The 18,019-nt window shown below is 38.5% G+C and overlaps 1 protein-coding gene across 1 annotated transcript in view; it reads left to right on the top strand.

Annotated features, from left to right (window-relative positions):
* The window catches only part of LOC108682039 (titin), a 182,954-nt gene that overhangs the window by 126,667 nt on the left and 38,268 nt on the right, over positions 1-18,019 (top strand). The window contains exons 111-112 of the mRNA XM_047880517.1: positions 704-1,333; positions 1,848-1,928. Coding sequence (XP_047736473.1) covers positions 704-1,333; positions 1,848-1,928 — 711 coding nt within the window. The remainder of the gene's footprint in view (positions 1-703; positions 1,334-1,847; positions 1,929-18,019) is intronic.

The following is an 18,019-nucleotide window of genomic DNA, read 5'->3' as shown; positions in this document are numbered from 1 at the left end:
ATCAATTTCTTTATAATGTTGAGCCATAAATACTGAATGATTAAATCAGTAATAAAGAATCTTTTTTACGTACATCGTTCTCCCAAGAATTCTAGTGCTGTTTTTACAGCAGTAATACAGGACCACAACCAAATGTTTTATTGCCAGTTGTGTCGTATTCAATAAGATGTACCGACGTTATCCCATTTACTCTGAAATAATTCTTACGTATACTTCTTACACGAGTTCATTGTTTCAAAAAATAATTGAATCTAGTTGTAGCATACAACAGCCGGTAAGTTAGGTCAGGCGTTTTGATTGTTTTGTTTTCCCTGTTTTGTTTTTCGAGTGACCTATTCTCAGGCGTAAACACTCTAAAGTGATTATTAATATGGTATATTACCATGCAGCTAAATTAGAAGATTTTCAAATATTGACGAAGTATCTGATGGAAGTTCCGAATATGGGCACATAAAAGTGTCCTTGATGATGTGACCGATATATCTTCGGAATTATCAATTTCTAGGTACACTATTTACTGGTGGTGCATTAAAGCACTATTTTTGGGGGTTTATATCATTATCTATAACGAGTTCCTTCACTATGCATTTTTCTGGAGCATATCCCCGATTCAAATTCTTTTTGTTTGAAGGATTGCGATTACGAAGGTGATCTGATGACGCAAAAATTGTTATTCAAACTTTCTTTTTGTTTTGTTCTAAAGCATTCACGAAAGAAATGGCGCCAGGCGTGAAGGCTTACGTCGAAATGGCTGAAGATGCCGCCGTGGCCATTGACGACGTCGTGGAGAGAAGTGAGGTGAAGTCTGAAATGAAGAAAGAGATGAAAAAAGTTTCTCAGCTGGTGAGGCAAGGAGTGAACGCCGAAGAAGTCCTGACTTTGTTGGAAGCAGGCGAGTTCCCTTCGCTGATGAAAATCGAGGCTCAAGCCGAACTCCTGAACGTGGTGGAAGAATGTGGCTTCTCCGCCATAGTCAACAAAGTCACCATTGATGAGGCGATACAAAGGAGCGAGAAGGCTATTGGGGCAAAAGCTTTCGTAAAAATGATGAAAGAGGCCAATGTTAACATTCAGGAGATCATGACTGAGAGCATCCCGAAAGAATTCGGCCCAGACTTCCAAGCGCCTTTGCAGGAAGTTGCTCAAGTCTCCATGATGATGAAAGAAGGCATTCAGGCCGAGGAAATCATCGAACTGATGGAAGCTAACCAACTACCGCATCTGAAGAAGCCCGAATCTCAAGCTCCTCTGCTGAAGGTCGTGGAGCAGCAAGGACAGAGAGCTTTAGTGTGCCAAGTGCTCATCGAAGAGTCAGTCAAGGACATTAAACAAGGTGACCATGTTTACCGTATCCTTGGCACACCTATGCTTACACTAACACTGTTCCTGCGAAGCGCTCAAATGGCTTCGATATGACACAGTTCGCACGCTTAAAACTTTATTTTAACATATGGAAATCCGCAGACTGGCACACATAATTTACATTTCGTCAGCCCATGTTTATTTACATAAATTTTCTTCAGATTTGTGTTCTTACTTCGACATCTCGGAGTTTTTTTATTTTTTTTTGTTTCGCCATGTATTTCTTATCAAAGCTATTTTAAATTAAGTTTTGATTTGCTTTTCAAGTATTTTTTTACTTTTTCCCTGGTATACTAACCGCATTTATATTCAGATGCATATCGTGTACACCATGACTTAGGAATACATACATGAGTTATAGTTTTGTTCAACCGTTATCACTGACACGCACGAATTTTATTTTTCATATAGATTATCAGTTGTCGTTGGGAACTTTCTAATAGTAAATTATCTACCTTTCCGGTGATTTATTTTATATTTTCCAGGCCTTCCTAAGGTGGACATGGCATCAGTCAGCTCCGTTCCATCCCTGACGACCGCTTCGGCTTCACAGGTCGTTGTTAAAGGTACGTGTCGGTTTAATTAATTTCGTTACCTTCGGCGGTAAGATTCAATAATTATCGATACGCGCAATGATGCACACGCGTCGCTTCACAATTTTCGTGAACCCAACACCAGGTTTCAGGTCCTGCAGTTCAGATCGAAACCCTGTCGCCGCGTGTGAATTGAGCTGCCTGAAGCGGCGGCAGCTCTCAATCATTCTAACAAATACCGCTTAGCGAAGCATTTGGAAAATATAACGACAGGGGCTACTTTGTTCTTCCCATGAAGAATGTTGTTTAGCTATTGGTTTTAATGCTTGCAATTACATTTCCAACTTCATATTCAGTTTGCTCATGAATTTTTGAATATATAATTTAATATATTAAATAACCTAAATTATGTTTATTTTACATTAATGGCAGAATTATATGTTGGTCCCTACATTTGAGTTAGTTTGTTTAATAATTGTTATATGTTGGTGTTTGATACGTAGTGAGCAAATATGTTTCATATATGTTGGTGTTTAATACGTAGTAAGCAAATAATACTTACTTCATTGCTTCTTAGTCCAATTTTTGTCCCTGCTGTGTGAGAAATAAATTCCTGCTATCGTTCCTGTAGTTTTTCTTGTACAATTCTAGTCTTTCCTCACAATCAATGTGCTTCCATTACGTTCATGCAACTCTTGTGCTTTATATTCATAATTCAGTCATCATTTAACTTCTCTGTGGGAATGTGAATCCAGTTTTGCCAACTTGCCATCCAGCCGCGATATTTAACTTACAGAATGACGACTTGAACAAACAATGGCTGTTAGCCTCTGCTCTCAGTACATGACCTCTCACTAACTGGATGCATGTATCTCGAGTCTTAATCGTCAATTTTTGACATTGTTAGCAGATGCAAAACAAGGAATAATTTCTCAAGTTTTGATGTAATTATTATATCCTGGGGCCAAAGACTTGGGAATGTATTTTTGTTTGTTTCATGACCAAAATTCTCTTTATTTGTCCAATCCTAACAGTTCCCGCCCCGCATCAACGTGGTCACCATGTTTTGTCCTGACCCACCCCTCCGCCACCCAACTTCTCCCATCCACGTTCCCACACTACACCTGGAGTCCACTTGTCCTTTTATCATGTTCGCCATCAATCCCTGTCGGTTACCGTTAAACTAGCCGAATTTTACAAAGTTGTTTGATTTTTGTAAGTTAATTCACTGATGTGAGATCGGAATTTATCTGTGAATTTCTATGGATACCGGAAAAATACATTGCAATGAATAAAAATATTTATTGAGCAGGTGAAACTTTTTTCTGCTCCTTTGATCGTTCCCATATTCAATTCAGTTGTAGTTTTTTATCTAATAGATTTTTGTCGCACAAAAAACTTCAGCTAATTATGTGACTGACTTATTAGCAAATGATCTTATTTATATGAATCCCATACCGATATTTAGCTTGCTAATGTTATCGTAAATTTCAATTTATCATTTTTTTTGAGGAGTTTACAATGTATAAAATTTTGAGACCGATTTCAAATGAAGACAATAAGGCAGCATCTTAGAGCATAAACTCGTTTAAATAGATAATCCTCCGTATATTTAACTGTAATTTTTAATTATCAAAGATTCAAAACCTCACGGATACAGTTGCGTAATACATGTCTAGAAAAAGCCAACTACATCGACTGAAAGAAATGTTACAAAAATAACTCTCTGAGATCAAATAAAAGCGATCGAGTAAGAGTAATATATTGACAAGCGCCCCACTGTTATTGACCGTTTGAAGTTGACTGTGTGATGCCCAATCCATATTTTTTACTCAAAATGATCTTATGTGTTGCATCTTATTTGCATTCTATTCCAATTCCTTGCACAAACTTTTAACATAAGTAATGTGGAATAGGCATAATTTGTTAGATGTTTTCAGGGTTACCACGAAATGTGTGAATGCGTGCCTATTATTTTATTTGTACTAACTCTTAATGTTGTCTACCTGTAATTACTGACGATATTTTTCGCATAATTTTAATTTCTTTCGCCTTAGTCCCACCAATAACCAGCCTACCAATTTGTCAGTTTCCATGCCACTATTCCCAGAGTGATCCGCTAGAATTAGATAAATAAATGACTGAAAGAGATTATAGTGCCTATATGGTTCAACATCGATTTCCTTTAACTAAATCCTAACTCCGTTTATATATATATATATATATATGTTAAATATTTTCACTTCAATCGATAATCGGCGAATCGATGAACATGTAGTCATGTCCGAAAATGTCATGCATTTGTTGTATGTTTTGCTGCATTCAGTTTTCAAGCTTCACAGTCATTTTTCTAGTGCTTAACTACATCGCTGCTTATTTTTTATAACTCAAGCGCAGCCTCTGAACTGGAATAACACAGAACATATGTCTGCGATTAAATCCATTTAAATTTGTGGCGTGTTTGTATATATTTTTTGAATTCACTAGTTAGCAGAGAAATGTTTGATTTTTGCTTACATTTAGTATTAATTCCGTTGATGTCTGATGATACGAGTAAGTTAAGTAGCCATAGTCCTATTATTACGATTCTGTATTATTTTTAAAGGCTTTAGTATTTATTATAGAGTTTTGTACACTTATGATAATCATTCCTCTTGACTCCTGCCGCTTGTGTATTTTTTTACCAGCACATTCCAACTATTTTAATTGAGATTAAAATGTATCTCACTATGCTGTATGCTGATTATTTCCTTATCATTGAGAATTTACCGGAACCTATTTGATGATGACTGGACATGAGAAATATGTTGGCGATGTTATTTCGTGCATATTTTTTATTGTATATGCGTGTCATTTTTCATATTTCTTCTGATTCCAGGTTAATTGAATATATTTAATTAATTTTCTGGGTAGTTAATGCAATGTAACCGGTTTTACAGCTGATGTTTCTCTAAATGAAGTGTGGGCTCAAAACAAGGTTCTCGGTGCATCCAGAATGAAAAAAGAATTACCTTATTTAATTACAGATTCGAGTATGGAGTGAATTCTTTCTATTTTTTATTACCAGAAAAGTTTATGAAAATAATGCACTACACAGTGACAGACGTACGACTGTGTTGACCAAAAATGGAAGCAACTAAAAATTTCTAATAAATTCATTTGCTTGTTCTGAATTTAGTTAGAGCTCAAATATCTATTCTTTCGATAGGAATCGCGTTTCTCTTATGAATTTTTACTATCTTTATTTTGGCGAAGGTAACACACTGATCAAGCATCACTGAAGAACATCAACATTAATTCTAGTTTCGAAGGCACAGAGGAAAAGTTATATTTTTCTTTCGCATATTATGATTGTATTTTTTCAACAATTCAACCTGAAGAATTTGGATGAAATCTATTTTTCGAAGATAGTTCGAGCAGCAAATTTTCTTCATGTAAAGATCCCAGCTGTCTGGGATATCGGTTCAAATTTTAATAAATATTTTCTGCAGTGAACGACAGAGAATCGTGGCTCAAGAAGATAAATTTTTTTCCAGAAACCCAAAAGCAGAAGCACACGCAAGAAGCTGAACATGAACAAGGTTGGCCATTCTTTGCTGTTTATTAAGAGTTGAATAATTGTTCTCGGTTCTGCCTGCTGCTAAGTTAGACTCAACAACGCTTGCCTGATCAATTATGTTTCTTTTTCAGCAAGTATTTTAATTTAGTTAATTTATGAATTTTTCATCTCGCATTGAAATAACGGCAAAACTATACGCTAAAAAATTACGATACACCAAGAAAACACAGTACAAAAACCATTTATGATATAATTTTTGTCTCCGAATAACCTCATTACTTTGATGTTAGGACAATTTAAATAATTCCTATAGCAGTCTGAAAATTAAACCTTTTCCTATAGAGCCTGATGCCTAATATAAACCCCCGCATGAGGGTTAATAATTAAATCGTACAGGCAATAACTAAATCGTACAGATATAATTATTGCCCCCAGATGCCTAGAGTGATACTCTTCAATGGGTCTCTTTTTTTCTTCAATCTAATGCTTAATAGAAATATTTATTATTTTCCATATTTATTATAATAAATATATAATTATTATATTTAAATATTTATTATTTTCCATATTAACCTGTGCATTATTTTAAATATTTTATTATTTTACTATGAGATTTCGTTCTATATTTGAATCACGAGTTTATATGTTAATACAGTGAGGCTTCTTTTCAGATTTTCGCTGTGCGACAACTCAATAACCATTTGCTCTCTTGTGTTGATTTGTGTTTGTTGTTCTCTGATGTAATCTTATCATAAAATTAAAAAAGATTTTCGTTACCAGCATACTTCATCAAGTGATATGAATGTACGCAAGCTTATGCCATAGAATTTTTGGACCGGGTGATAGTGTGCGTTCTTACAAGTATATTTTAAAACCTAAATTATTCATATCTGCAGCTCAGGCTTAAATATATTTTTCTTTTAGCGAGAAAAAGGTGCGCATTATTTAGTCTTCAGGATAAAGTTTGCAGGAATAGGCCGTTGGTATTTGAAATTTTAAAGCCAACGTACTGGGGGAGTGGAAACTCAATTTTAGCAGTCGACGTGTGATCGGACGTATCTTGCATCGTTTCCACGATTGGTGAACTCGGCTTTACTTCCCAAGATGCAACGAAGGGAAGTAATTAGAAACGAATTTGCATCGCCAAGTTAAACATAAGAATAAATGAATCTGTGCCTACGACTCTTTTAAATAACATGTAACTTGTGGAACTCGAAAGGTACGGAAAATAATGCCAGCTCCGGAACGCTTATGAAGACTGAATCTAAGCATCGCGGCTTGTTTGTATTTCTTCTTGATTTATGATTTATGTTTTTGTTGTTTTCTGTTGTCATCTTACCTAAAATATTGGTTTCATTCCTTTTAAACGATTGTTTTTCCTAGATTTTTTTGGTATGTCAACTTCAATTTTCAATATTTAGTAAAAAAAAATATTGGTCAAAGGTGCAGCTTTTGCTTTAATTATATTTTTTTAGTTGAGCCTCTACCTCCTAAGTCACTTAATGACGTATAATTACACTTTTGGTTTACAATTAAATTTAATTTATTTTATTCAAAAAGTTTTTATACTTTATTACGAACTCATAAGATTTGATCAAGCAATATCTCTCTTAAAGTATTTATTGTCCATAATAGTATATGAAGCTTATTTTTTCGTCTTATTTTTAATATTTGTTCAATTAATTATAATATGAGATTATCTTAAAGATGAGTTCAGCATTGGGCCGGAATAAATTATTATGAAGCAGGAGTTAATTTTTCTAATTGTCTTCTCAATGAAAAATCACCGAGCTGGGGAATCGTGAACTGAACTTGTGCCTAAGGTCAAGCTTACTTCTCAATCATACTAGGACAATTTTATAGTTTCCAGACGGCAAAAAAAATAATAATATCGCATTCATTCTTGTTCGGACAGCAAAGCGGATAAAAAATATGTTAATCCCTGCGCGACTAGTTATAAAAGTGCTTGATTTACGTTGATTTACCAATTTCTCTAACTTTGGGTGAGTTTTGAATATAATTATTATATAGCTAACCTTGAGTTAACCCGTGGTCGCTCGGGTGCTTGTGTGTGATAAGTAGATAAGTCGACAGTTTTTCCCGGTGTGTGAGAGTAACACTTCGAGGCAGAGTTGCACATCGTTTAAAGGTAAACGAAATTTTGATAGGTTATTACCGAGTGTAGTAAGCTTGCCCGGCAAATCAAGTCGATGTTCCTCAGAAACGAAGTTTTTGCGAGCAGTCCTTTGTTGCATAAATACGATGCTAGCGTGCGGGCTCGGAACGAATTACGCTGTCCTCAGATGAGGTGCCTCAATATCATGGTATAGTATCAACGATACCCACGAATCTACACATGAACGCACTGATAATCCCTATACATTCCGAATCTAGATTTATTCCTAATCATTTAATTTCCGAAACATTTAGAATCTAGAATAATATCGCAAATTACACTCAACTTGTCTACAAACTTCACGCGTCATTCCTATGCAGATATATTTTTGTTACAATTCACGATGTCGTTTCTACCATAACTCAGAAGTGGCCTGAATCTCGAATTGATTGAGCTTTATAGGTTTATAGGATTCATTGAAAATTTCTCAACGAAAAACCTCCTTTTTTGGAATGTTTTTCATGCTTTCAGTTTGTTCAAGATTCTAAACCATTTATAATGTCCATGACCAATGGGTGCTCGTCAAGCGCCGAGGTGAGTGGGTCTGCAATATGTTGAGTTTCGTAGTTGCTGTTGACGGTTGAGATTAGTAATCGTTTTTCTTAAAAAAATAAATTTTCACCTCAATTTAAGTGACTGGGGCATTCAGATAAAAAAGATGGTAACTAACACTAGATACATCACAACATTTTCCTTCACAGAAATTGTTCACATTTACTTATTTTCTTCACAGACATCCAGGATGACAAGACACAGCCTCTGACCATAGTACAACTGACAAATAAAACAACATTTATAACCGACGAAAATTCAAGTCCAGTTTTGAAACGTCCCTCCTTAGAAAAACCAAACTCAGACATTTTGCCCAAACAAGATTCCAAAAGACAAGCCGATAAAGCGCTAGAGCAGCGCAGTATCGTGAAAGCGACAGAAATTGAACAAATTATAACGACTAAACAAAAAAGAATCAATAAGCAGAAACAAGATAAAAAAGTCGAAGAAAAAGAGGAAATCGAAGAAGAAAATTTCTCAGAGTCGGATGAGGAATCTCGATTGAAAAGATTCGAAGAACAAGAAGAGGACAAGCTTCAACAGGAAAGCAGAAAACGCGAAGAAAAATTGCTAGAGCAACGATTTGACGCTCAAATTACTGAAACGGAGCAACAAACAGTGATCAACAAGCGAATCATAAAACGCAAGGCCGATAAGAACATTCGAAAAACAGTCACTGAAGAAGAAGAGATCGAAGAAGATTTTCCGGTATCTGATATAGGATCACCTGTGGATGATGAATTAGGAGAAGAAGTTATCTCAAACATTCCTCGCGTTGAAAAGGTGACCTGCGTCGAGTCTATTGTAGAAGATAGATTACACAGACCTTCTATTTGCGAAACTCTATCATTTTTGGGACCAAGCAAAGAAGATTCAATAAGGAAACATTCAATTGTTGCAGTAGAAGAAGAAATTTCCACTGATAATGAGCAAGGAATATCTAGAAAATCCTCTGTTGAAGATAATTATCCAGGCAAGTTCCTAACACCATACAATGGAAACGAAATTTAAACATTTACAAACTACATGCACATAATTTGATGTTCAACTAACCCAGCATGAGATTTCATCTGAGAATTTCCCTAAAACACTAATTTTTCTCGTGTTATACGTATATAGTCATCATGCTAGAGTAGGTCTAACCTCATGTTGCCTAGGTTCTTAGTTTCATATTATTGGAGATTTATAATCAAGTAGAACGCTATGCTCAATTAGTAATTTAATGTGTTGTTTTTTCCTTAGCTTCAACAAGAAAGGAAACTACTACGATCAAGAGATCGATGGGTAAACGAATAAGGAAGACTCTTGTTACTTCTGAAGACGAGGAATCTGCTTATATAAATGATGCCCCACAGCAAAATGGCGGCTTCGACTCCCTGCAGAAAGTTGAAGAATTCATTTCCGGCGAAAAACCAAGCGAATCAATCGAGGTTAAGACCGTGTTGAACAAGCGCGAAGCATTATTGAACTTTGAACAAATTTTAGGCGAAAAGGAATTGCAAATAAAGGAGTATTTCCCAACAAAACTAGCAAAAAGTATCTATGATATCCACGAGTCTATTTCTATAACGGATCATACTTCACATGAAACAGTTTCTGAACTGAAGCCACAAGAACCAAAAGAAATGGTCATACTGCCCGACATCAGACAACAAGAATCACTATCCGTGACGGAAATTCTCACTGAAGATAAAGAGGCAACTCTCGTGGAGCAAACGGCTAAGCAGGCAGAAGCTATAAGAGTTCAAAGCATGCACGAGTCTTTACTGATAAGTGAACATTCTTTGCAGGACACACTGAACGAGCTCGTCCGATCAAAACCTAAGGAGATGATAGCACTTCCTGACGTACGACAACAGGAATCACTGTCCATTACTGAAGTAATGACAGAAGATAAAGAAGATGTCTTCTCAAAGAAGGACGAAAAAACAGCTGAAGCAACTAGGGTACAAAGTCTACAAGAATCAATACTAGTGACAGACCAACCTCTTCACGATACATTCAGTGAACTCCTCCAATCTAAACCAAATGAAATGATCGCCATTCCTGATGTACGACAACAAGAATCACTGTCCATTATAGAAGTAATGATTGATGATAAAGAAGGTATCTTCACAAAGAAAGACGACAAAACTGCTGAAGCCACTAGAGTGCAAAATTTGCAGGAATCGGTGTTAGTAACTGACCAAGCTCTTCACGATACATTCAGCGAACTCCTCCAATCTAAACCCAATGAAATGATCGCCATTCCTGACGTACGACAACAGGAATCACTGTCCATCACCGAAGTAATGATGACTGATAAGGAAGGTAAATTTACGAAGAAAGAAGATAAAACAGCTGAAGCCACCAGCGTTCGCAGTCTGCTGGAATCAGTATTGGTGACGGACCAACATTTGCATGATTCGTATAGTGAGCTAATTCAGACAAGACCAAATGAAATGGTTGCTATTCCAGATGTACGACAACAAGAATCTTTGTCTGTGACTTTGACATTGGTTGAAGATAAAGAATCGGACCTCATTATCAACGCTGACAAAACGGCAGAAGCGGTGAAAGTTCATGGAACATTCGAGTCAGTCTGCGTGACAGACCAATTGTCTCATGAAATTACAAATGAGTTACTTCAGCTCAAACCGAATGAAATTGCGGCAACACCAGATTTCCGTCCGCAAGAATCATTGTCTGTTACAGAAGTGTGGTACAAAGATAAAGAGGAGGAATTTACTCCCAAGATTAATCAGACCGTAGAAGCAATTAGGATTCAAAATCTCAACGAATCTATTTCCATTACAGATCAACCTTCGCATGAGATGTTCTCAGATTTGGTTGAGAAAAAACCTAGCGTAGTTAATGCCGTTCCTGACGTTAGGCACCTGGAATGTTTGTCTGTGACTGAAATCATAATTGATGACAAAGAAGATATTCTTGCTACCAGTTTGAACAAAACCGCCGAAGCAACTAGTATACACAATGTACACGAGTCCATCTGTATTACGGATCAAACGCCCCATGAGACATTAGTGGAGTTGATTCGAAAGAAAGCACACGAAGCGAATGCTACTCCTGCTGTGAGGGAACACGAATCTGTCTCCGTAACAGAAGTACTGATTGATGACAAAGAGGAATCGCTGAAAAAGGAGGCCTTTTCCGAAGGTCAAGCAAATGTAAAACATTCTATACAAGAATCTATAGCTATTACGCAAACCCAATTCATGATCAAAGAAGGCTTAGATGATTCAAAGAAAGAAAAAGAAGAAAAGGCTAGAATTGAACACTCGGGAACTGTATCTTCTGTCTCCGTCAACGAGTTAAGTGTCAACGAATCACTTGGTGCTTTAAAGGAATCAGAGAACATTTCTGAACATTGCACAGGAATTTATGTCGAGCAAAACGCCGCACAGATAAATGAAGTGATTTTATCAGAAAGAGAAGGAGGCGTCCACATTGAAGAACATATCTCGGATTCAGCCACTGTTCTGGAAACTGCTTTAGTTTCTGATCATTTGAGTGTATTAGAGTTAGAATCAGCCGAAAGTACCGCGAATTTGCCAGATGATGTGAGGCCTAAGGTGCAAAATATCATGCCCAATGCATTAGCCCAAGAAAGTCTCCAAGTATCCGAAATTCACGGTTTTGTCTCAGAAACCGAGTTCCTGTCGAAAGAGCACTTAACGACTACCGCTTCCGGATCTATTCAAGAATCACAAGCTATAGAGGTAGAAAACCCTATCATACGAGAGGAAGCTAAGTTGGTAGATGGGAATAAACTTTTGCCAGCAACTACTGCTGAGAAATCTGTGGGGGCTTATGTGTCGTTGGATGTCTCGGAAGTTGAGCTTTACGAGGGCACGGATGCGTTCAAAGACATTGTACTTAATACAGAAACAGCCAGGAAACAAAATGAACATCTGCAAGCTCTCACTATCTCTGAAGTTAAAACAGAATCAACTACCGGCGAATTTGAATGTGAAAAACCAATAACTGGTTGTGCTAATCCGTCAACGATCCAAAACGAGTCAGTGACAGTTGATGAAATAACCTATCATGAGAAAGAGGCATGTATTACTGCAGAAAAATTCACGACTGGCGTTTGTCAAGAAATTAATGATGTTCAGCAAGCGTTGCAAATTAATGATAAGTATGCATTATCAACACTCGGTGAGGTAACACTGGAAAAGCCACTGACTGATGTCGCAAGCAAGGCCCTCATGACTGAAAGAGCAATTGAGGTAGAAGAACAAACTATCCACTTGAAGGAAGAACAATTCTTGTCAAAGAGATCTCCCGATATAAAAATAGAGAGTGACGTCACGGTGAACGAACCAGCAGTCGAAATACGAGAAACTCGAGCCCAGTCTCCATTGAAAGAACTCGTCAAACAAAAGTCTGCAGACAAGGAAAATGCGATGACTGAGTTTATAGAACAAAAATCCGTCACCGTTTCCGAGGTTTCTGTTTCCGACAAGGAGTTTATACTTAAAGAACTACTCAAAATTGAATGTCAAGCCAGAAGTGACTTTGTTCTTGGACTCCAGTCACTACAGGTCTCCGAAGATTTTTCGAATTTTTCCGCTCCCGAATTTCAAGAGATCAAAATGAAGCTAGAGAAAGCCAAGGTGGACGTAAGAGGGTTAAAAGCCGCAGACGTTCACGAGGTAATAATACAGGAGCTAGAAGGCTTATATAATGTCAAAAATCTTGAAAAATCTTATCCGACGAAGCTTTTTGAGGAGCATAAACCACTTTTGATTGAGGAAGTGCAATTATCGTCGTCTCTGAAGGATCTACCTCAAGACAGAGAAGTACTAAAAGAAAGCATCGCTCCAGAAATATACAGTAGTACTGCACTTATGATTGAAGAACCGTATATGGCAGACAAAGAATCCGGCTTGACAATTGAGAGTACGGTATCTCAGAAAGCAATTTTTGACCTGTGTGAAGGCCATGATAGCCTCAATGTGACGGAGGTTAAAAGTTCAGAGTGTTCGGAAGCCTTGAAAGATGTTCCCATGCCAAGTGATGTGAAAGCTATCATGAAACTCACAGAACTTCAAAGAGCAGCAATTACTTCGAGTGTACATGTCAATGAAAAGGAGGATTTACAGCAAACCATCACCTTCGATCAGCACACGGCAGAAAGAGCAATTGACACCGAACAATCTATATCAGTTCAGGAGATTAAGTCGCAGTCTCCTGTACGTGAGTTTGCAGAACGTGCTATGCCCAAGACAGAAGAGAGCAACGTTGCGTTTGTCCCTTCTGTGGCATCGGTAACAACAGAAATCAGTGTCAATGAGAAAGAACTTATAACCTCTGAATCTATTAGGCCGACCGTCTCCTTGGAGAGCCAGTTGGTGTCAGGAGAAAACTCGATTGTGGTTTGCCAAACGTTCGCTCAAGATTCTACCATGGAGCTTCATGATAAACAACTTGAATCCTGCTTTGCCACATCTGAATATTTGCCGAAACAAGTAGCTATGAAGTCTGATGTAACCTACAATGAAAAGGAAAAGGAGTACATAATATCGAAACCAACGAGTGATAGTGCCAACGTTAATCTTCAAATGGGGAACATTTCAGTAGAAGTGATAGAAAATCGACCTGAATCTTCGCTGGGAGTGTTCCAAAGTGCCATGGCGGTTATGGGACAAGCTATATCGAACATTATTCCCAAAAAGGCTATAGAAATTTACTCCACGCTCACCAGTGAAAAAGAAGGCTCTGTTGTGGAAGATAAACCTCTTTCGGCTCTCGTGATCCCCACACTGATGGATACTTTAAATCCATTGAACGTGTCTGAAACATCTGTCGAAGACAAAGAAAGCAATTTCCTACCGACAAAACCACAAGAAGAGGTGGCGTCTTCTAACCTCATACCATATCAAGCTGCAACCATGCAAGAAACTGTTGCACAAGATAAGGAAAGCCATCACATCACGACAGCACCCGCTAGTTCATCTGCAACAGAGTTGATATCACCTGCTTCGCAGCCTATCATCATAAGTGAAGTGCTCCCGGAGACTGATGTACCTGAAAGACATGATGCAAAAGCTGTGCTTTGCGATTCGACTATAAAAATAGTATCACAAGATTCAGTTCAGGTGCTCGTGGTCGATATGCAAGAGAAGGAAAAATCATTCAAAGAAAAAGAAGCTCAAGGCTCTTCCGCTACTATAGATAAGGAACCAAATCATCCGGTTGCTGTTATATATGACGTCAACACTTTAGACCACTTGAAAAAGCTTTGCATTGACGAAAGGCAAGAAACAACAGCTTCAATGTCGTTACAAGGCCAGCAGGTTGCAGAAATCACCGAACAGTGGGTTCAAGATTCAGAGATGGCGATGCAGATTCCGAAACGGGACCACTCGTTAGCTGCAGCTGTGATCGAAGGAATTCAGTCAGTTTCCGTACTTGAAATAGAAGCAGGGCAGAAAGAAGCTCTCTACGAAACTGTTCCAATACCGAGTTCAAAGAACATTGAAACCGTACCCATAATTGTCCCCATGTTTGCGCCACATGTGATGCATACTGAGACCTCGGAGCACGGGACTACGTCATCAGATACAACAGTCGAATTTGGACAAGCCCAGATATCTGTGACTGGTCAAATAGTGGCGCAAGTAAGTCAAAGTGATGTTTTAGATTCAAAGAAAGATTTCACGAATGAAGAAATCAAAGAGCTTCAGGCAGAAATCACACACACTGAGAGTCAATCGATCTCGGTTTCAGAAGTCTCATCAGAGACTAAAGAAGCTCCTTTTGAGAGCAAGCAACAGATGGAGAGGGTAAACATCGAGTCTAAGCTTGTTTTGGTGCCTCGTGTTTCTGCTGACGTGTCTCACATAATTACGGGAGAGCAAGAGGGTACCAAATTATTTCAAACGCCCGACCAGCAATACGCCCGACAAGCTTTTGATGAACAGAAAGCTGCAGGCACGTCTCAACCACTAGTTCATGAAAAGGAAACTGCTTTCTGTTCTCTCAAAGAAGAAGAAATGAAAGCTACTCAAAGTTTGAATGAATGCCTCAGCCTGGAAGTTTCTGAGGTATTTTCTGGAAACAAAGAAGGAGTTTATCAAGAACCTACTGCGCCCATTGAGCACAAATCGGAGTTGAAGCCAGTAATTATGCCACTCCACATTGCTAATATTGAAGAAACTAACATGAAAGAGCGAGAGGGTGCTGTTCTAGAGTTCGATTTCCCAGAATCTTCTGCTCAAGTCAACTTCATAGGGCTCGAGTCAGTTCAAACGAGTCAAGCAGTGGCTGCAGAAAATGAAAAAGCCTTTGAAGAAACTGAAGTGTTGAACTCTCGAGCACATCCAATGATTGAAGAAATGCAAAGCGTAATGATTTCAGAGACAGTTGTCGATTCGAAGGAAGGTATTCACCAGCAAGATAGGTTCCCAGAAAGTCACGCGCTTAAAAGCAAACCGGTTATAGTCCCAATGAAATTGGCTAATGTTAACGAGCAAACACCAAATGAAATAGAAAGAGGCCTGAGAATCCCTACTATTCACGAAGATATGGCGTCATTGTCGGTAGAAACTATCAGTCCTTTGCATGCTAACGAACCAACCGTGTTAGGTGAAACAAAACCGTTTGAAACAATATCCGACTTGACATCTGCAGCCAAAGAAGCAATCGACAAAATTTATCCACTGAAAGTTTCAGAGATCGAGGTTGACTTCAAAGAAGAGTCATTGCCGAAAATGATCCCACCTAATGAAGCAAGAGGTCGAGAAACTGCTATCTTAACTCCATTCATCGTGCCGAGTATAACGCAAGCTGAAGTGGCTGAGCACGAAGACGTTTGCCTGGCCAACGCACTTACCTCAGCATCTGCTAAAGTATTGATAGACGAAAAACACGCAGCCTCGGTTCAGCAAACAGTTACAATCGATCGTGAGGCCAAATTAGACACCGCTTCTGATAGACCTGATAGAGCAACTTTTGCCGTCAACGAAACCCATCATATATGCATTAGCGAAGTAAACGCCGAAATCAAGGAAACCGAAACTCAACTGGGAGAAATGCCTGTATCCCATTCTGCAACAGCTGCATCCGTGCTGGCTCCACTTCATGTGCCAAAAGTATCTGATACCACCATATGCGAGTCTACAGAGTCGATTGATGTGCCTAAAGAAGTGACAAGCTTAGCGGCTGTTGCTGTCGACGCTCAAAATATTGCTGTGGTGAGTCAAACCCACACTTCTGAGAAAGAAGAGAGCTTGTCTGTTGTGGAGGGTAGAAAATCAAACGCTAAAGTATTTGTTGATGAAGTTTCATCATTGGATATAAGTGAGATACAATGTAATTACAAAGAAAAAGAATTAACTTCTTATCCAATGGGAATGGAGGAGTCTCTTGAGGCCGTGCCAGTGATGAACCCCTTACATGTCCCAGGCATGCAGTACGTAGATATTGCTGAAAAAGAAGGGAAAATTAAACAATTTGAAACACCGGATACTAGGGTGATATCTCAAGATACTATAATCATACCTCTAAATCTCCCAAACATAACGGAAGTATTAACATCAGAGCTTGAGAAACAACACCTAACGGTAGAATTTCCAACGCAAAGTGCCACTCCTGTTCTATCTGAGCAGTCGGTTGTATTGGTAACAGAACAAATGCCGATTGACGATACGCAAGGCTTGGTACACATGACTCCCGAGTTCATGAAGCTGTCAGAAGAAACCGTTCTGACACCACGGCTTCTGCCAAAAGTTTCACAAACCTTCACAACGGAAGTTGGAATGGAAACTAAAACCAAAATGCCTGAAACCGATAAGGCAAAAATTACTTTGAGCGGTCAAATCATCGCTGAAACAAGTGAAACAACTATTAGAGGAATGACAAGCAGTTTGGCAGATTTTGGACAACCAACTGTTGTTGCTTCTGAGGAGACAGTTTTATCGCCAAAACATCTAGCATCATGGTCAACTACGCTCATCTCAGAACATGAAAGTCCCAGCAATGATTGGAAACCAGTTGAGGAAACAGCAAAAATATTGCTTGATATGCAACATTTCCTTCAAGTGTCTCAAACTTCAACAGAAGATAAAGAGCAGGAGCTGGTGACTACAAAGGAGAGCGAAAGAAATGCCACGAAGGTTTTGGATGAAATGAAAAGCTTGGCAGTGTCTGTAGTAAACACTGTTGAAGAAGATAAGGCGTTCACCGAAACTCCCACTCAGGCGCAGCTAGCAAAGTCTGAACTTGAAGGGTCGGCTCTGGTGTTGCCTGACATATCAACAACCATGACGAGTGAAAAAGCAGGATCATTCGACAAAAAATTTGAACCGACACGAAGCGAGGCAACGGCAAAAATGGACTCTCGAGAATCGTTGAAAATATCCCAAATTATGTCGCATGAGAAAGAGGATACAATGGAAAGATTCGTTTTCGAAGCCGTAAGTGCTAATCGTTCTATTGAGGAAACTGTTGCTGTAACTGTGGATGTTGTCGAGGCAGAAAATGAGCGTTTGAAAACATTCGATGAAGGAACAGTGAATCGTCAGAGCATTCATGCCACAACCGTGCTGCAGCCAATGAGTGCTCATTCAGTCCATGAAAATTTCCCAGAGGAACGAGAGAAACAAGAAATCTCTTGCAAAACTGAGTCTCAAGTGGCCTCAACTTCCTTCAGCGGTCAAAATGTTGTTGAAATTTTGCAGTCAGAAGTTTTAGACTCGAGTAAATCTTTGGAATCATTGCCTTTGGATGAATCGCAAGCTCGAATCCTCGTTAACGAACAAACACCTCTTATAATTAGCGAAATATTACCTGAACAGAAGGAAGGATTCTACAAAGAAGAGACACCAAAAA

The sequence above is a fragment of the Hyalella azteca genome, unplaced genomic scaffold, assembly GCF_000764305.2.
Source record: "Hyalella azteca isolate HAZT.00-mixed unplaced genomic scaffold, Hazt_2.0.2 contig5528, whole genome shotgun sequence".
Classification (NCBI taxonomy): domain Eukaryota; kingdom Metazoa; phylum Arthropoda; class Malacostraca; order Amphipoda; family Hyalellidae; genus Hyalella; species Hyalella azteca.
Note: the sequence above shows the minus strand (reverse complement) of the source record. Positions and strands in the feature narration are given on the sequence as shown.